This window comes from Panthera pardus, unplaced genomic scaffold (assembly GCF_024362965.1).
Source record: "Panthera pardus isolate Hobbes unplaced genomic scaffold, ASM2436296v1 HiC_scaffold_15, whole genome shotgun sequence".
Lineage (NCBI taxonomy): Eukaryota > Metazoa > Chordata > Mammalia > Carnivora > Felidae > Panthera > Panthera pardus.
In genome coordinates, this window is record NW_026526710.1 from 75,667,882 (window position 1) to 75,689,273 (window position 21,392).

Sequence of the window (21,392 nt, forward strand, 5' to 3'; positions counted from 1 at the left end):
TACCTACTGCTTTCCCCCTCCAGTATGTGTATTCTAATTCAGTAACTATAGGAGTTTTTATTTTCTTCAACAATGTACCATGAAGTAAGATTGCTTTTCCTTGTATAAACAAATTATCCTGAGATTAGGTAATATTTTGATCAATCATTTAAGGCACATTATTTATCAATCAAGTATAGTAAGTTTGGGTCCATAAAATATCACTATAATTTCATGGGGTTTTTTAGTGTGTTTTGTCCCTAGTTTTTCCTATGCTTTATTTAAAAATTATTTTTCTTGCCTTTTATTAGACTTAAAAAACTTCAGTGAGAACATACGTATCCTTTTGTTTTGACATGAAAAATGTAGTTAAGAAGGATAGCACATTTCTTGCATTGAAATATACCATTAAGTAAGCAAATGGGCTTTGGGCTCCTGTGGACTTTTAGATCCTTAAGTTGGATGTTTGGGATTTAAAAACCATCATGAGTCTTTGTTAGTTTGTGTTAACCTGTAAATTGTAAATTTCATGTCTGTACATTAAACTAAAATGTTTGTGTAAAGAATGTAAGAATACAGTATATCTTTAGTGGAATGAAAAATTAATCTGAAGCCAGATTCTGTCATGATTTGGAAAGAATATTCCTTGGTTGCTATGTCTGGACCATGGCCTAATGGGTAGAGTCATGCTGACATTTTCTGTGGCTTCACGTAACTTATTTTCTTCTTCAACTTCCTTCAGTTATTTAACTGGGACCCAAATCACTGGATACTTGTGCGTATTAACTTATTTCTGTTGGTGCTTGTTTATCTCTTTAAAAGATGCTATGCAAAGTAATTATAGGAGAAAGGAAAATCACACTTTTCCTTATAATAATAAGGAAATAATACTCCAATAAATACTAATGCTAGTATTTATTCATGTCACCAGATGGAATCTGGGGAGTGTATAAAAAGTAATTTGACCTTAAATATAGTTATCTATTTGCCAATGGGATTTAGACTTTATATCAAAAGAGAAGGAAAGAATCTTGCTTTCATTCCTGGAAACTAACTGTGCACCTGCGTAGAGAAAGATAAAAACAAGTATGTGAAGTGGAAACATACTATTGGCATTTATTTTCAAAATGCATAAACATGTCTGTACAGGAACGTTTAAGGATAAGTGATCTGGTACCATTAATTAATTAATTAATTTTGAAGTTTATATATATTTGAGAGAGAGAGGGAGAGAGAATGAGTGGGGTAAGGGCAGAAAGAGAGGGAGACACAGAATCCAAAGCAGGCTCCAGGCTCTGAGCTGTCAGCACAGAGCCCAACACGGGGCTCGAACTCACGGACCGTGAGATCATGACCTGAGCCGAAGTTGGACACTTAACCGACGGAGCCACCCAGGCAACCCTGAATAAGATGAAATTTAGAAGGTTACGGAAGTGAAAGACTTGACCCAGGTCATACAACTGTTAGTAACAAGTTTGGGATTAGCAGTGGGTCCCTTAAGGAACTCTTGGAACCTGCCACACCATTAGGTGTAATGTCACAGAATATTCAAGGAGAATAATTTGGAGGATCCATGTTAATCCATTTAGTCAGGGCAACCCCACCTGTGGGACTGGGGATCAGTTTGAGCATTGTGGAAAAAGTCTGCAAAGAAATACCAGAGCAGATACCTGAAGAATTCCATGCCGGTGGCAGCCTTCTATATTTCGGAAACATTATCAAGAATTTGAAGACAGCCTCATTTTCATCCTAGATTCTAAATTAGCTGTTATACCTTAGGTTCTCCGGTAAGAGATAGACCTCTGTGTTGGAAGTTCATGTGCGTGTTTGTGATTCATAATATGGTTAATAGCATTTCCATTCCCCCTAAATTAGAAAAAGGTGTGACAATAACAACTACAGGATTAAGGATGTATAATATTTGAAATTGGGGAAGTCCTGAAAAGAGTTAGGATATAGGATCACTCTAAGCACATGTATGGTGGCTATACTGGAGAGTAGAAAATTATGTGTTCAATCTCCAAATGTTAACCTTTTTTAAAACTACAGATTTAGAAAGCAAGGACTATAGCTTCTTTAATAGACTGTCTAATGTCCTAATATTTGTTTTACTGCAAAGAGCACTTTTGCTCTATTTCAGCTTAGGAAGTTGAGGTGATTCACTAAACGGCCCCAGGAGGGGGTCTGCTTAGGAGGTGAGAACAGAACTGTCTGAGGCCACCGATGCTAGAAATGCCCTATGAAGGACAAATGGGAATCCGTCCTGGATGTGAGTAGGAGAGCAGAGGCAGAGACATAGAGACTTTGCACTAATGTGTGTCCGTGTAAAAAAGATGCATGTATCATGATGTTGCCAGGAGAGATCGTTTTAGAGTTGTTGGTAACAAGGACACTGGATCAGAGGAAGTTGTTTTCTTTTTGTTCTAAGTTATTTGATGGTTACCTCCAAGGCTGAAGAAATGAAGCTTCAGATCTGAAACAACAGATGAATATAAAAACCTTCTTACGTCCAGAGGGTGTACTTGGAACTCATCCCGTTTCTCTGCGTTCTCTAGGCTGCGCACCGTTCCGCAATGGCCTCCCTTGCTGCAACAAATGCAGAGTTTTGCATCAACCTGTTCGGAGAGATGGATAACAGTCAAGGAAATGGAAATGTGTTCTTTTCTTCTCTGAGCATCTTCACTGCCCTGGCCCTGGTCCGTTTGGGTGCACGAGGTGACTGTGCTTCTCAGATTGATAAGGTCAGTCTCGGGTTGTGCCACTGCCCATGGTTCCGGCAATGAATCTTTTAGGGCAGATTGTTTTCTGCAAGAGCATATTCTACTGCAATGGTCCCATGTAAATGAGGCCATCTCAAGGAGGCGAAGGACACACGCTGCTCCTAGCGCTTGGGTTTGAGATGAGAGACAACAGGAATTTTCTCAGAACTGTCGCTTTGATTCTTTACCTTGGTCAAGTGGTTCTCGAAGTGTGTTTCCTAGACCAGCTGCATCAGCATCACCTGGAGAACTTGTTAGTGTTTATTTATTTTTGAGAGAGAGAGAGACAGAGACAGAGCGCAAGCAGGGGAGGGGCAGAGAGAGAGGGAGACACAGAATCCAAAGCAGGCTTTAGGCTCTGAGCTGTCAGCACGGAGCCCGACGCGGGGCTCGAACTCACGGACCGCGAGATCATGACCTGAGCCGAAGTCGGACGCCTAACCGACTGAGCCGCCCAGGTGCCCCCTGGAGAATTTGTTAGGAATGCAAATGCTTGGACCCCACCTGAGACCTAGTGAATCAGAGATTATGGGGATGGAGCCCAGCAATCTGTGGTTTCATAAACTCTGCAGGTGCACGCGAAGGCTTGGGAGCCAGTGCCTCAGTAGAAGTAGATAAGAAAGAAGCACAAGCAGAAGATGCCAGGGTCCCAACTTAAACATGAATGACCTGGGCACAAATGATGCAATAGTACATTCCAGGTAACAGCAGCCTACCTGAGTGGTTTTCACATTGTCACCAACAGCCGTAGAAAGCGCTTTTTACGTTACCCTTCGTACACTACCCCGAACCAGGCTGGACGGGGAAGTGAAACGATCATGGTTTCCCTCTCCTCTTGGGAGTTGTAGGAGCTCGATGGCAGGTGAGACAGCAGGTCCACGCTGCACGTGGAGGTCTTCGTCATCCCTTTCTGCCCCCTCGTTCCCCCCATTATTTTCGTTCATAAATTGGAGCTAGAGGAAGCTGGTCCGTGTTGTAACCTTTCGCAACTAAGCACTTGTTAAAGAGTGTTTGTGCAGGTAATTTAGAATTACTCATTAGAATATTATTAGAATAATTCATTTCTCTCTCCCGATAGCTCAGTGAATATCTGCTGCTAGGGAATAACCAGGATGGCCTCAGGATGCCATTTGTTTCCAAGAGCCGGAGTGAGTCCCAGCCAAGTACACTGAGCACCTTTAATGTGATGACAGCAGCTATAACTGCTGGGAACTTCGTCAGTGTCAGGCTCTGGGCTAAGCTTTACAGATATCTTATTTGCTGCTCGCAGTGACATCAGAGTAGGTGGTATTACCTTGATTTCGTGTGTTCCCGTGCCACCTTGACTAGCAAGTGGCAGAGCTATGATTCAAATTCAGGGTGACCTTCTAAATCAGGGTTTCAAAACCTTGGACATTTTGGGCCAGATAGTTCTTCATTGTGAGGGGCTTTTCCCCACTAGATACCATTCGGGTACCTCTTTCCAGTAGTGAGAAGCAAAAATGCCTCCAGATATTGCCAGATATCCCCCAGGAGGCAGAATCAAAAGAGTCGAGAACCATTCTCCCTAAAGCCACCGAACTGAAATGCAGCCCGAAGTACATTATTACAAAGCCTCAGTTTTTATGAAGTTAGTGCTTTGATAAATATATAGCCTTTGGCGGGGGGGGGGGGGATGTAGCCACTAATAAAAATGTATTCATTCATTAGTATAAGTACATAATGCTTTAGAACCAAGGAAGGCAACTTGGTCTTGGAGTTAGAAAATTAGATCCAAATTCTGGTTTGGGAAAATTAGTTCATCTGTGTTAGCCTCAGTATCCTTACCTGTAAACTATAGGGTGGTGGGGCGGAGAGGGGACTTGTTGGTACCCACTTAAAAAATAGCTTAAAAGGTGTTTCTATTCCAAAGACGTGGAGACTTCACACCTATGATGAAACACCATGCCTTTAACACGACAGAAGACACAGTTACTTGTTATTGTATGATGTCAGGTTAGGAACTTTCTTGGGCTATTGCCTGATTCATTTCCTGAGGTCTCTTTGCGAGCCCCTCTCCTGCCCCCCTCCCAAGCTGCCTGGCGGGACCAGTCAACCCTTGGGAGGTGGGTCACAGTGAATTCAAAGAGCCTGTATTGCTGGGGTCTGCTCTTTTATAGTCACTGACGGGATCAGTGCCTTTCCTGAATTACTTTTTATAGCCCCTGCTCTTACAACCTCTTATAAGAAACAGGTAAGAGGACCCTCTCTCCCTCTCTGCCCTTCCCCTGCTCTCTCTCTCTGTCAAAATAAGTTTAAAAAAAAAAAAAAAGAAGTATGTAACAGGAAAAAAATGACAACTGTAGGCACAAAACCATTCACATAACTCATTTGTACAAATATTTAGTCCTCTGCAGTATACCTCCTTGGAAATCGATTGTTTAGCTTCCCCCTCTCGCCCCCACAACCCTGGCCCAGTTAGTTTCTTGTCGCAGTGCCCAACACTTGATTCTGTGTGTCACATATGTATATTTGATCAGTTTAGTCTCTGTGGCATCCATCTATCTGTCTCTCTTAAGCATTGCCATGGACCAGTGGTCATTCTTATTTTTTATTTTTGATGCTCGGATGGTCACAGTTGGGCCAGGAGAAATCCCTTTAAACTTGTCCCTTTTTTTTGTTTTAAAATTTATTTTTATTTGAGAGACAGCGAGCGAGCAGGGGAGGGGCAGAGAGAGAGAGAGAGAGAGAGAGAGAATGCCAAGCACGCTCCTCACTGTCAGCACAGAGCCCAACATGGGACTCAATCCTGGGAACTGTGAGATCATGACCCGAGCCAAAATCAAGAGTCAGACACTAAACCGACTGAGCCACCCAGGTGCCCCCTAAACTTGTCCTTTTTAAACAGTCCTTTCAGATGGCTCTAAATCTTTGCTACCCGACCCGGTGTTCTGGGCCTGTCCTGAATTTTCTTGGTTCAAGATAGGTCAGCTACTCTCAGCAAAGATGTGATTCCTTTACTGGATAACAGTACTGAAATCCAGAATCGGCATGAAATCTGCAATCAATTCAGTGGAGTTCAGGTGACATAGCAGGCTGATTCCCATTTGAGTGAAAAAGCAGAAAAGTACATTTATTTACAAGATCATGTGTTCAGGTTCATATTTTTTCATTTAGCTTTAATATTACTGTGCTTTTTAAATACAATGGTTTTTAAAATTTAGTTTTGTTTTCTTTGAGATGCCTACTTCCTCTCTTTTCTCTCACATAACGTTTCATTGAAATAAAGTATGTCATAAATTTTTGTCTTAAATCATGTCTTTATATCACAGTGTTTTTTCAAAGTTAGGCAAATTTGAATTTTCTAAAACAATTGGGTTTTACCAAAAACATTTCAAAAATAATCACTGTAATATGTTACTTATTCTACCACTTCTGTGCGAAGACATAATACTTTTATCATTTGGCAAGAATACACAGGTAGAAAGAAGTCCATTGGGATGCAGATAATTCATAGTCTTTTTTTTTTTTTTTTTTTTTTGGAAAAAAAATTTTTTTAATGTTTATTTATTTTTGAGAGACAGAGTGTGAGGTGAGGGAAGGGCAGAGAGAGAAGGAGACACAGAACCTGAAGCAGCCTTCAGGCTCTGAGCTGTCAACACAGAGCCCGACTCGGGGCCGAACTCCCGAACTGCGAGATAAGGACCTGAGCTGAAGTCAGATGCTTATCTGACTGAGCCACCGAGGTGCCCCAGTCTTTTTTTTTTTTTTTTTACCCTCAATCCAAAGATCCTGAAATATCTTACATTGTGTAGATCCAGGATTTTCCTTGTTTGTCGTTATCTGAATATGTTACCAGTTATGAACAAGAAAAAGAAATTCTGATTTTCCTACATGGGTCAATCAGGGAATATGAGACCACAGGACTGCTAGCATTTTGGATTGTGTTATCTATGCCCTTTGATATTTTATTTCATATTTATTACATTTGACTATTTACTAGTGTCCCTGTTCATCTTTAGTCATGGTAGTTTTATTGTTGAATGTACAATTTCTTAGAGTTTTTGAAAATGTAAAAACATGTATGTATCACCTCAATATTGTACCAGTCAGGTTTACTAAAAGCCAATTGGGAATATCAGAAGAGATGGCCAGATCATTATCAAAATAGATTAAAATTAGAAATGATCAAAGAATGATGTTAAATGTTTGTGCTTGTTAAAACTTTATTCAAAAACTTAACAAGGATGATTTCTAGGGATTCAGACACCTTTTATAATATTGCTTGGGTTCCACAAAAGTTAGTTCAGGAAAGATGTTTGCATTTTTGAGTCCTGACCCTGTCCCACGATACTTTATGTTTCTGGTACATCCATATATTCCCAAATGCCCATCTATCCAATGTCAAGGCAAAATGAGAAAGGAGGCTGATAGTTTTCATGCTCCACAATGGCACAGTCCTGGGGGGTGGGGGACGGCGGGATGACCCCCTCGTTGCCAGGCATGGTGAATTTTAAACTGACTACCAATTTGTGTATTGAACGTGCCTTGTTACCTGTGCCTTATCTCTCACTCCATCTCATTAATTATTATTCCAGATTAAGAGGATGTAGAAATTGAGGTAGGCTCCAATTCTCCGTGACCTGTTGAGACTAACAGTGACACTCATAGCCTTCATACATTTTCATATATTTTACTGAGCTGTTCCATTTTCTCCTACCCAGTAAGATGGTGCTATTGATTAGGGTTCTGAAGCCTTGAAGTTGAAAGCCTGCATAGAGGCACGGATAGCAGCACTGACTTAATTAAATTCCCATGCGTAATTTCTAATGGACTTCACCCCTTCTCCCTCCCTCCACCTCCCACTAGGGATATTGTTCAAATGTAGCACATACGAGCCCTTCAGGAAAACCTACATCTTTCTTACAGAAAATCTTAGCTGTTTCTGTGTATCATCCACCCACGCCTGGGAGTCAGAACACATTCGGTTTGCTCCCGACAGTTGCATAAATGAGTATCATATGCGTAGAACACTCTATGAGAAGCTGTTTTGCATTTCAGATCCTGTGGACATCAGGGCCTGGGGAAATTCAGATAAAGTGCAACAGAACATTAAAGTTTGGGCAGAATAGCAATTATGAGAGCAATGGGATTATAATATAAGAGCCACACAGGAAAAGCAAACACCTAAAATGATTTAATTCCAAATAATTGAAGAAGCTGAAATTACATCTCTCAAGTCCCAATTTCGCTTCACATTTAGGATTTCCTAGATGTTCAGTAACTACTTCTCCCTTTTCCATCTTGGTGCCTACGTAATTAGCCCTAATCTTGGCCGCCACGTAGGTAAATAAAGTTTCCATTTTTTTTAATGTTTATTTATTTTTGAGAGAGAGAGAGAGGGAGGGAGAAGGAGAGCATGAGCAGGCTAAGGGCAGAGAGAGAGAGAGGGAGACACAGAATCCGAAGCAGGCTTCAGACTTTGAGTTGAAGGCACAGAGCCGGACGCGGGGCTCAAAGTCGTGAACCACGAGATCGTGACCTGAGCCGAAGTCAGACAGTTAACCCACTGAGCCACCCAGGCGCCCCAAAGTTTTTTATTTGATTTCAGTTTTTTATGTGATTCGTTTTGATCCTTGTCTATGTTTAGTCAGTGAGTAATTGTAAGATTGTTCCACCGGAATGAGCAAACCAAAATAGTTATCAAACACATTTCATTTTGTAGCCATCAATTTATTAACTCTGCCGGCTGGTGGCACTTGCCCCGAGTAATCTGTGTTCTAACCATGTCAGTAGGGTGGCTGCACCTGTTCCTGCTGCCCGGTGTGCTAATAAGCACACACACAGATACAGCCATTAACAATGAAGTATCTTCCTTGCTTGGTTCTGTGGGGTCTCTTCTCATTCATCAGGACCTGGTAACTGCTTTTCTCCTTTCCTGTCTGCAGATACTTCACTTCCACAGGGTCTCAGGATGGGGAAACTCTTCTAACACTCAGGTAAAGACAATACGTTCTTCTAGGGAAGGGGAATGTGGGGCTAAAATTCGAGAAATTACTGTCTCGCCGATGTATTTAATTATGCTCGCTGTCTCCTCAAAGCAGAAGAGTATGTCTCACTCGGATTGCCATATTGTGGTATCTCAGGAACAAGTTTTGATAATTTACTTGTTAATTGTTAATTTCCCAATATTTCACCATGTGTTGGCTGGATTTTGGCAAGACAGTATGGAACTAAATGTTTTGCTTTTATCCTTTGATATCCATGGCCAACTTAGAGAGGTAAAATGAATTATTTAGCACACATATGAGGCAGATTCATTATCTGCTGTTAAGAATTTTATTCTGAGGTTAATTATTTTAGTAAAACTTTTAATTAACTTTGATCACAGATACTATTCTGAGAAGGGCAAGAAATCGTAAATTTCTGTGGCATTGCTGCTTTTATGAGCATCATTCTTTTTCAGTTCTTTTATAGCACAATATACATGTTTTATTTCATGTGTAAATGAGAACGTGGATATATTTGCCATCCCATAACACATTTTTTTATAATCTTTTCAATAACAGCCAGGACTTCAGTCTCAACTGAAGAGAGTTCTCTCCGACATAAACACATCCCATAGGGACTATGAGCTCAGCATTGCCAATGGTCTTTTTGCAGAAAAAGTGTTTGACTTTCACAAGGTAAGTGCGGCCTCCCATGTCACAAGGTTATTTCCACTCTGGATCCTAGTCTTGTTCGATCCATCGTCTGTAAAAGGGCTTGTGTCTTTCTACAGAGCCAGACAATGGTGATTTTTTTGTTTCTTATTGCTGCTAATCATGTTCCCAGATATCTTTGAAATATCATCACTGTGTTTCCAGAGTATAGCTTTACGTCTTTAGCTGAGGGATCCCCACGTTCAGGGTCACCAGACTGAGAGGCTCCAAAACCAGAAGAGACAGTGCTCTCTGGCAGTGAGGCAGAGCTATAATCGGGTGGGAGGAGAAGGCAGCTCATTTAGGGTTGTCCGTGGGCAGCAGAAAAAGTCTACCCACTTTTCCTCTAAGCTCTGTGATCCTGGGATCGCTGTGCATCCCCAGAGCTGAGTTCACCTTCTCTGTTCTCAGCTGTGCCCCGTGATCTCTCCTGCCAGCAGTAACTTTGCAGGGCGATCACTTACAAGAGCCTCTTGTGGGGGACGTAGGCAGGTAAGGACCCTGGCAGGGGGGCAGATCGGGCTGGATAGAGGCAGGGATATGGTTCACTCGAGGTCAGCAGGTGAGTGGCTCATACTGCTCGTGAAGTCTGAGCATTTGCTGTGGCATCCCACTCACCCAAGGACCAGGGAGACCCACACTGTGTTCTCCGTGCCACTGTGCTCGATCCATGCGTTCGAGCCATCGCTGCTGTGACAACCGGAAGCTGGTTAGTAGATGCATTCAAGCGGATGCAGTGCCCGTGATTTTCAGGGCGTGTGTGTTCTCCCTTTTAATTCTCCACTTGTCAGACAACCGTAAAGCTTTGCTTCCATGCCCTCTCCGGGCTAATCTCCACTTGTATCTTTGCCAGCATTCTGTGTTCCACCCAACCATCATCGTCTCCTCTGTCTGTCACCCACACGGATTCTTTGCCCCCTTCTGACGCCACTCCCAACCCTTTGGCAGCCTGCCAATTATGAGGCATGAAGCCACTTTGTTTTTTAATGTTTCCAAGAAGAATCCCACACAAGCTTTACAGGGGCCACCCTGTATGTTCAGATCCACATTTTGTGTCTCTTTTCCCACACACTGCCGAGTTCCTGAGGGACTGCCAACTCTGTTGAACAGGAAGTCGAGGTGTATATCATGTTACTGTTCACAGCACACATCCGGGTTCCCGTATCCAGCACTTAGTGTGTGTGGGGAGCAGGGCACCCAGAAGCACTGTGAACGTGAGATCTGACCACGAACATGGAAAATAGAGACACTGCCGTCTTTTCCCTCCCAGACATTTACAAGTAGAGGTAGTTATTCTAAAGAGTCCTTTTTGGGGGTGCCTGGATGGCTTAGTTGGTTAAGTGTCCGGCTCTTGATTTCGGCTCAGGTCATGATCTCACGGTTCAGGAGACTGAGTCTCAAACTGGGCTCCTCGCAGAGTGTGGAGCCTGCTTAAGATTCTCTCTCTCTCCCTCTCTCTCTCTCTCCCTCTCTCCCTCTCTCCCTCTGACCTTCCCCTGCTTGTGTTCACGCTCTCTCTCAACAATAAAAAATAAAATAAAATGAGAACTTTTAAAAAGTTTCTCTATTTTGAGAGAGGGACAGAGCATGAGTAGGGGAGGGGCAGAGAGAGAGGGAGAGAGAGAATTCCAAGAAGGCTCGATGCTGTCAGCACAGAGCCCAATGCAGGGCTTGAACTCACAAACCATGCATGAGATGACCTGAGCCGACATCAAGAATCGGATGCTTAATCGACTGAGCCATCCAGGCGCCCCATAAAAACTAGTTTTGATTAAAGATGTAACTATTGTTAACTTTCAGTTGTCCGATCAGTACAAAGATAGATCATCTCCAATTTTTTTACATTTTGTTTTACAACAGTTTTTTTTTTACTCATATCTGAATATGGATGAGTCTATGAGAACTGATGAGGATAATAATAACGTATAAATTGTCTTTACAAAAAGTAAGGTAGCATAGAAGACCTAACCACCATCTCTGATACTTTCTCCCTCCTCCCCAAATCCGTGCTAAATCTCTCTTGGTCAGACCTCTGAGGATGTCATTCCATTACTCCCCCAAGCTCTGCTATCATTTTGGGTAAGTTCAGTGTCCTGCGACACCCAGCTGTAGGTCACCTTCCCTCCTTATAGTCTCCTGACCCTCTCTCTCTACCATTACAGTAACAAATGCTCAAGCCACACCCTGAAACTCATCAACGCCCAGAATGTTGCACTCCTGAAATCTACAACTTGAGTTTCCCCTTAGTGGCCACATCATCCCATACTTCTCAGTCTCTCATTATTTCATGCCCACTCTACCTGTTCCTCAACTTGCACTGACTGAGTTCTGCAATCTTTCCCTCTCTGCATCGGCTCTCAACGTATCAGCTGTCTCTTTCCCCCAACAGAACCCCACCTGGATCAACCCCATGACTTCTCTCCACAGGTGCACCTCAGCTCCTACGTGACGCTTGTGCCACGCCTGGATATGTGGTCACCACCGCAACACCCTGGGCTCCCAGCCTAGCTAGGTGTTCTCAGTGCTGACCGACAGTCAGCTGTGTGCTCATGGTCATTTCTTTCTCCCATTCCTCACAACAGTTATTGAAATCTCTTCTGCTTCTCTCAATTTCCCAACAACCTCTTATTGCCACCATCAGTTTCAACTGGGTCTGTGCCAGGAGCTCCAGGTCTCTGATGCCTTAGATTTTTCTAGTTGGCCCTGGAGCAGGAGAAGGGCCCAGTGCTGTGGGAGCCCATGTGAGGACAGGAAGTCGTGGGATTTAGTGGAAAAAAGCCTGGGCTTTCTTCAGTATACTTGCTGCCTCCCCTGGTCAGAGAATCACCACAGTAACAGGATTTCAACCACTGCCTTTGGGTGGGTGGATGTCTGGATCATGAGGGGTTGCCCGAGACCTCAGGGTGACACCCCTTTGCTCCTTAGAGCTGCCGCTCTGGGCTCCTGGAATGACCAGCCAGAGGGAAGGGATGGCTCTGCTCGCCCCCCCCCCACCCCCACCACCCCACTGCTCTCCACCTGGTCATGACCACAGACTGGGACTTGATCCTAAATCTTCCAATCGTTTGCCATGTACCCCAAAATAGTTTCCATCCCTGGCACAAGCACTTTCAACTTTCAAATGTCTTTTTCTTTAAGAGAAAATTAATTTAATACTGAAATGAAATATATGTTGTAATATACACAGGATGAATATTTTGTCCTAGATAGGCAATTTGATCTTAAAGTTAATGGAGGAATTTTCAAGAGACAAAGCAACAGTATGACTCTTTCTTAAAGATGAACACATTATATACGTTCATGGAACAAACTGTATATGGAGACAAAGGATTGGACATGAGTTGTCTTACGTTTCAGCTTCTCTTCTACAGGTAGAAGCACATCCACCTCAGAATAATGTGTTTTCATTTTTAAGCAATAAATTCCCATCTCCACTTGTCTTTTACTTGACAAAGACAATAGAGGCCATGGGGGGGATCCACATCTACCTCACACCCTGCCCCCTTTCCCCTTCCCTTCATTTTCAGAGGGGATACTTTGTTTAATGGATAATTCATCCATTTCTTTTTGCCTCTTCACCCCCAGTTGCTTGGTGACATGTTTCTAGCAGTATTTTTCTGGAATCTCTCTCACTCTACCGTCTTCTTCCTCATAGCATATAAATGTGCTCCAGGTACACATCTTCTAAATTTTTCTCTCCTTTTTTTTTTTTTTTTTTAAAGCTACCCCATGATTCTCTTCCCTTTTCTGGGCATCTCACTCTGTCAATCTAAGCTTGAAAAGTCAAGCTTGTCCAATCAAGCTTCTGTATAGGCAGAATCCGTTTTCCACCCTCTCTCACTGCTCTCTCTATTGCAATACACCTTCTACCTTCTACTTCTCCTGAAGCTTCTCTTACCAAGGTGACTAATGGCTTCCAATGGACACCAGGCTGTGGGCTCTTGGCAAAGTTTTGATCTTATCTGCCTCCTTAGTGTTCATACTACTGTAGCAACCCTGAAAACTTTCCCCTTTCTTGGTTTCTGTGGCATTGATTTCTCCTGTTTTTCTATCTTCTCCTTTATCTCCATTTCCTTTGTTTATCTTTATTCGTCTACTCATCTCTGAAATAGGAGTATTCTTTAGAGTTTTGCCCTCAGGCAACTTCCAATTTGAGTCTACTCGCTGCCTCAATTCAGGACCTTTCTATATCCCTCGGGATAAACTCTAAGGACATTTTAACAAGTTCCTTTATCTCCAATCCATTGTTTTTCCTAGGCTGATTTCAGAGTCACCTTTACAAAATGCACATTTAATTACATTACTCTCCTCTTCACATCCTTTCAATAACTCTCCCTAAAATGAAACCAAAGCTCCTTATCCAAGGAGACAAGACATGCTCTTCCTCTGTCCTGGCTTGTGCCTCCACCTGCCCCATTCACCATAGGCTTCAGGCATCACAAACTCCTGCTGGGCTCCTGAGTGTGCAAAGATCCTCTTACTCCCCTGAGGGTACTGCTGCCTGTAGGGCTCGCCTTTTCTGCTTCTTCCTCCTCAACTTCACGTCTTCCTTCCTTCCTTCCTTTCTTTCTTTCTTTCTTTCTTTCTTTCTTTCTTTCTTTCTTTCTTTCAGTTTTATGTATTTAAATAAGCTCTATACCCAATGTGGGGCTCGAGTCACATGCTCCTCTGACTAAGCCAGCCAGGCGCCCCAACTTCATTTCTTTCAAGTACAGGCAAGTCTAGGGGCTTGGGCTGTATCTTAAGTGCAGGAAGTAGCCCGGAAGCCTTCCTACTGCTTTCAGTATGAAGGGGGTGATGTAAGCAAGGGAGGCAAGCTAGGAGGCTGTTGACGTGTTTGTGATGAGAAAGCAGTGGTAAAGCCAAGGGAATGGGCTTTAGTCATAGTCGCTGTTAGCCTCCCCTAATCCATTTCAGATAAACTTAAGTACAAATAGCGTGCTTGCTGTGCAAATTCAGTTGCAGGCTTTCCAGCTCCCCTTCCAGCCATATTTTCATATTTCTAGCCATATTTCCCCATCTTTGAGTGAGGAATGAGTCCTCGAGTAAGATGGTGGAAATAAAGAGACAAGTTCAAAAACAGATTTGTTATATGCTTAGTTAATGGTGTAAATACAAGAACTGTGTATTGCTTATAGACTTACTTATTACTGTAATTATTTATGTTTTTTAGAACTATATTGAGTGTGCTGAAAAATTATACAATGCCAAAGTGGAACGAGTTGACTTTACAAATGATGTAGAAGATACCAGATATAAAATTAATAAATGGATTGAAAATGAGACACATGGTGAGTGCAACCCTATTTTTCTAAAAGATTTGTCAGTGATATGTGAATCCTGAGAATGGTCAACTTTAGAGCTGGAAGTCTTTTGTAAGACGTGAAAGGAAACAGTTCCTCCTAATCCAATGTAATGATTGCTGTTATTGAAAATTGCTCGTGCACTGTTGGTGGGAAGCAAATTGGTGCAGCCACTGTGGAAAACAGCATGGAGGTTCTTCAAAAAGTTAAAAACAGAATTATCAATATGACCCAGTAATTCCACTCCTGGGTATTTACCCAAAGAAAACAAAAACACTAATTTGAAAAGATATATGCATGCCTGTGGTTACTGCAGCATTATTAACAGTAGCCAAGTTATGGAAGCAGCCCATGTGCCCATCAGGAGATTAATAAAGAAAATGTGGTATATGTATCTATATCTAGATAGAGAGATAAATAGATAGATAGATAGATAGATAGATAGATAGATAAGAGTATTACTAAGCTATAAAAAAGAATGAGATCTTACCATTTGCACCAATGTGGCTGGACCTAGTGGGTATTATGCTAACTGAAATAAGTGAGACAGAGAAAGACAAATATTATGATTTCACTCATATGTTGAATTTAAAAAACAAAACAAATAAAGAAAAAAGATACAAACAAACGACCAGACTTTTAAATACAGAGAACAAACTAATGGTTGCCAGAGGGGAGGCAGGTGTGAGTATGAAATAGGTGAAGGGAGTTAAGATACACTTATCTTGATGAGCACTGAGTAATGCGTAGACTTGTTGAATGATTATATTGTATACCTGAAAGGAATATAACACTGTATGTTAGTTATACTTCAATTAAAAAAAAAATAGAATGGCGGTTACCAAGGGCTGGGGGTTGGTGCTTAAAGGGGAGTTGTTCGGTGCATTTAGAGTTTCAGTTTTGTGAGATGAGTTCTGAATATGTGATATACAACAAAATGTTCACCATTAATGCCACTGACCTGTTAGATGATAAATTTTATGTTTTTTCACTCACATTAAAAAATGGGGAGCAAAAATTTCTCACAATCCTAGCACCTCAACAAATCACTGGCTTCATTTTCCCATGTTCTATTCTAGTTCTTGGCCTCATACATAAGGAATAAGTTGACCTAGTTATGTTCATAGTTTATGTTCACATCTGTGTCTAGATTTTCTTCTTCACATTCTATCTCTGACATTTTTACAGGCGACTTTGCAATTTTTCATAACCATTTAATTGCATAGACCAAGTATGAAATAAAGAATGTAAACATAACCCTTAATAATTTTTCTACTTCTTATATGGTGGAATGATAATATTTGAGACATACTGCTTAAATAAAATATATTATTAAATAAAAAAGAAAGAAAATTGCTTTAGTATTTGTCCACAATGTGGTTTTGAGTAATTTTAATAATGGGAATGCTTTATACTTTTCAGAAATCTTATCTATTATTATTATCTAATATTCTATTATCTAATAATCTTATCTATTATCTCATTGGATTGAGAAAGAATCCTGTGAGACAAATACTGATTTTATTATGACCATTTCATAAATTAGTGACAAGCTGAATTAATATACTCAATTATCCTCATTATCTTACACCTGGTTAGTGAACAAAGACTAAAAGTGGTTTATAGGATATTATTTTCAATGACCACAGCATTATATTTCATTCTAATGATTAATCCAATATCTTTCTGTTTTCTTCTTGGGTTGAAGAATCGCATTAAAATTATGACATCCTACTGTGAAATGTATTTTTATATGATTGCTTCTCTTACAAGATGCGTAGTTTATCTTTCACTTTAAAATTCTCTTCATTTATCAAAATAATATATGTGTCAAAGGTAGTATCTTCCCGAAAAAGTACATTGCTTAATTGGTTGGTAAGTGTCTTGCACAGCTAAAAACTGAATTCTCGCAAATGTTCTGGTTTAGTTCAAAACAAATAAGAAAATGTATTCACTGCTATTTTGCTAATCGGTCGATTCCAAACCGAGTCATTTCTTTACCAAAGGCTGACCTTGGTTTATACTCTGAAAAACACACATGTATTTGCTGAGTCTGGTTCTGTTTCAAAAATATGAGACATGACTTGCATTCTTCAATGCAAACATACTATAATTAGCCCTGGGAATAAGAGTGCGGTGTCTCAATTTGCTTTTTGTTCATTGGTCATTACCTCAGTAGAGGGTTACTTTGACCATTAGCCATCACATGTTTCAAATATACTACTCTCAAACCAAGAAAAAATATGCAATTGCTTTTTCTTTCTTTTAAGTTTATTTCTTTATTTTTGAGAGAGAGAGAGGGAGACAGAGGATCTGAAGTGTCTCTGTGCTGACAGCAGAGAGCCTGATGCGAGCTCAAACTCACGAACCATAAGACCATGACCTGAGCTGAAGTCAGAAGCTTAACTGACTGGGCCACCCAGGCGCCCCTGCAATTGCTTTTTCTAATAACTGAGTGGGACTCTATTTAGTGTTTAGTGTTTAAGGGTATCAGATTGCTAATACGTTTTTCCATCTGGACCAATGATTAATTTCTCTTCCTTTTTTATTCAAATCTATCCGAAAATTATTCTCATTTTGGTAAGCATTGGTTCTTAATGCTGAATACTTCAGAATGCTGCCAACATTTCACCAAACTCACCCAAGTCTTGTTGCCCCTTGCCCATCCTCCGCACACTACCAGAGCACCCCTTTTGGAAGGTAAATCTGACCCATCATGACCTTGTCCTTTCTTATCTTCCAATGGATCCTCAGCAATCATTTTCCATTGCCTTCAGGATAATCCAAAATTACTGCCAGACATTCAAGACTCTTCATTAGTTGGCCCCTCCCTCTAACCTTTCCAACCCTCCTTTCCCTAATGCATCAGAATGTGCTAGGCTTTCCCCAAACACACCGTGCTTTTCCAGGCTTCCATGTCTTCGAATAAAGAGCTTCTGCTATACGCAATTTCTCTCCACCTCGCGCCTCACCCTCAGCTCAAGCAGAGGGCCGAGCCAGAGAGGGCAGCCCTTGTCTGTGCTCCCACAGCACACTGAGCACATGACTATGGTACCAGTGTGGGCAGCTCCCTGAACTGGACTGTGAGTCCAATGTTGGCAAAGACTATGTCTTTCATGGTTGTGATTCAAGCATCAAGAATAGGGTTGACGTCGAGCAAAAATCTTGTTATGTGGAATGAAGGAAGTAATTAGCCCTCTCAACAGAATGGAGTTAAGTTATATCTGGGATGCTGTGGCCTCGTCCAGGTGGTAAAGGTAGTTTGGGCTTACCAGCAAGGAGGGGCTTCGGGAGTCCTCTTTCTGGGTTGGAATCCTGTTGCCGTAACTTCTTGTTGTGTGATGTAAAAATTACTTACTCTCTCTGTGCTCCAGCATCCTCAACAGGAAATGGAAACAATCATAGTGCCTACCCCACAGAGACTTTTGTGAGGATTAAACCAAATCTTGCACACAAAGTATTTAGAGAGTACTGGACAGAGTGATTGATTGCTCATAGGCTATGACAAATATCATTGTTATTATTCTAATTATGTCATAAGGAAGAATATCATGTTCATCTTGTCTTTTTAGAAAAATTACATTAAAACTTAACATTTTTTTCCTCCACTTGTTTTTCAAAAGGCAAAATCAAGAACATCTTTCAAGAAGGTAGCATAAGTTCTTCCGCTGTCATGGTGCTGGTGAACGCTGTGTACTTCAAGGGCAAGTGGGAGTCGGCCTTCTCCAAGAACGAAACCCTAAACTGCCGTTTCAGATCTCCCAAGGTATGGAAATCTATTCAATTAAGGTTCTTTTGCCAAGAGTATTCCCACACTTGATCTTAGCCAAAAGGCCGAGAAGCGATTGCCAATAGTATTCCTTTGCAGAAATTATGATATTTACATAGACAAAGGATGGACTCATCATTTCTTTGCTCCTTTCTTCCACTGCTCACCAATGCTTTGTGGTGGATTGCTTATAAAACACACTTTCTATTCTCCTGATAATGCAGGTTATGGATCACAATTGGAGGTATCCCAGAAATTGACATTTCTTAAAATATATTCAAAATTGAGAAAGGTAATAAAGTACGAATTCATTTTTAAGATATTCTAGTTGGATGCCTGTAAGAAGAAAATGGGACAAAAGCGTGTCCTGTATTTTTCTTCTGATTCTAACTGTGGGTGGGGTGTACGGTTCTAGTCATTTAATACCGATGAGTTTTCCCGAGTCAAAGTGAGGGTGCATTTGTTTCCTTTTACAGAGGAAGAAGTTATGTTTAGTAACATTATGCATTTCCAAGTGTCAGTCCTAATCAACTTTTGTAAAATATATATTCTTGTGTTTTTTGTTTGTTTTTTGTTTTTACCAATTTGTACACAATAATCTTAGAGTATAGTAGTAGCATCAAGGCTTTGGAGTCGGAAGTACTGTGTCGGGGTCCCTGCCTCGTGTCACAGAATCTGCGTTGTCCTAGGCAAGTCAGCTTAACCACCGTAGACCTTCCTACCCTCACAAATAAGGCGATTCCGCTAACTGACCTGTAAAGTTTCTTTCAATCATTCAGCCTTTTATGTTCATGCAGAGAAGACTAAACTTGATAAATATTGCTATGAATACTGAAGATGTTTTCTTTCATTGGAGGTAAAATACAGACCAGTACTATCAAAATCACACAATTTTAGATGAGGTCTTATTAAAAAATCTATAGCATTCATTTTAAATTATAATTCTATTTAATAATTATTCATTACTTATATAGACATTTTCAGGTAAAACACTAGGTGCAAGGCCATGTACCAAGTTCTAGGTATATTAAGTCACATCATCTCTACAATGGTCCTATGCAGTAGAGACTATTTTTACCCGCATTATATGGATGAGGAAATGGAAGCACAGAGAGGTGCTAGCCCAAAGCTATACATCTGGGAGTTTTAAACCCAGGCAGTTAATCCCAAAGCTGGGAACCAATGCAATGCAATCACTATTGGCAACAGGTCAGGAAGAATCTACTGAATCGACTGGACAAAGGCTAAAGACTATTCTTATTTTATTGTGAAATAAGGTGGGCTTATAAAATGTTTTTTGTGACTTGACTTTCAGTGTCCTGGGAAAGCAATCACCATGATGCACCAAGAACGGAAGTTCAATTTGTCTGTCATTAGGGACCCGCCCATGCAGGTTGTTGAGCTCAAGTATCATGGTGGCATAAGCATGTACATAATGCTGCCCGAAAATGACCTGTCCCAAGTAAGTTAATACTGCCACTTTCACTACTGGGGATTTAGAAGATTTTTAAGATATTATTGATTGTGTTTTTATGCATCCACTTGATGATTTCAGGCTGTAAGAATCAGAGATTTGCCTGCTGATTCCTTTATTGGACAAATATTTAAGGAGTACCTACTCTGTGCCTGACACCATTATAGATAGATGCTGAGATTGACTTACTTCAGTTTAGCCTAAATTTTAGTTGAATAGCTATGAAATTGGCACCCTCTCAAACCTCAGCGTTGGAGGGAAAAGGGTATGAGTTTAGGTCTTTGCACTTGACCATCAAAACAGTCTTGCATGTGTTATTAGAACTTTGATAGACCATTTTAGGCAGGAATGATACAGTGGGGTTTTGGGCCTTTGAGCATCAAAATGTACGGTCTCACCGAGTTTCTGTGTCTCTGCGAAAAGCGTAGGTTAGGGACTGCCCTGTGACTGATGTAGCCAGGGCAACAGACCAGCACAGCGCAAGGGACAAAAAGAGGCATCCCAGGGGCCCCACAAGGCCACATGGCATCACCATGTCTCAGATCCTGATTTTCTTCCAGTCCTTCTTTCTCGTTTCCTCCCTGTGAATTTGGCCTCCTGAGCCTGTGACCTGAAATCCCAGAAGCCTGGATCTTTGGTTGCTCTCTGTACTTCCAATCAGAAGGAATAATAGACGCCATTCAGTGAGCACCTACTGTGTGCCGGGCCGTGTGCTCTGAGCCTCATTCATGTTGTCTTATTTGGTCCACACAGCAACCATGTGGGATAGGGAAAGGAGGCTCATGGGATTTGGTCAATTTGTCTGATAAATACCTATGTACAAATGTGTGTGTGTGTGTGCACATATATCAACTACCCTAAAAAGTTACATCTAAAGTTTAAAATATTTTTGTGTTTTGATTTGTAAAATAATGAATGTTGCTTGTAAAATAACTGGGAAGTAAAAAGAATATGAAGAAATGCTCCTCCTACCCAGAGGCATTATTTTCCATTCCATCTTTTTCCTATGATTTAGAAACTTTGGACTTTAAAACTTGGGACATGTAATTTCTACAGGGACAAAACCACCCAATCATTATAATGATTTTCATTTAGCTTCATTTTAATTACCTTTTTGGACATGGACAGCAAGAAGAATGTCATAAAGTTGCTACTATTAAATCTAAAGTTGACAATATAAAATATTGGTATTCCTATGAAATCAATAATTCACTCGATCATCTTTATCAACATTTTAGCACACATCAATTATTTTAACTTCAAATAATCTACAGTAATAGAGAAAGTAGCCCATATAAAACAAAAAGTAGATAACTCGAAAGATAGATTTGTTCTTACACTTATTGTCTGAGTTTTTCTTTTCTGTCATGGATTTTCCTAATGATGTTTCAATCAGATTAATATAAATCCACTATATACCTACATTATCCTACATAATGGAATAATGAG

The 21,392-nt window shown here is 40.9% G+C and overlaps 1 protein-coding gene across 2 annotated transcripts in view; it reads left to right on the forward strand.

Moving 5' to 3' along the window:
• Positions 1-21,392, forward strand: part of SERPINB7 (serpin family B member 7) — a 50,231-nt gene that overhangs the window by 26,409 nt on the left and 2,430 nt on the right. For both annotated transcript variants that reach the window (XM_053902816.1, XM_019463821.2), the window contains exons 2-7: positions 2,535-2,720; positions 8,645-8,695; positions 9,266-9,382; positions 14,571-14,688; positions 18,324-18,466; positions 19,785-19,931. In XM_053902816.1, coding sequence (XP_053758791.1) covers positions 2,553-2,720; positions 8,645-8,695; positions 9,266-9,382; positions 14,571-14,688; positions 18,324-18,466; positions 19,785-19,931 — 744 coding nt within the window. In that variant the 5' untranslated portion in view covers positions 2,535-2,552. The remainder of the gene's footprint in view (positions 1-2,534; positions 2,721-8,644; positions 8,696-9,265; positions 9,383-14,570; positions 14,689-18,323; positions 18,467-19,784; positions 19,932-21,392) is intronic.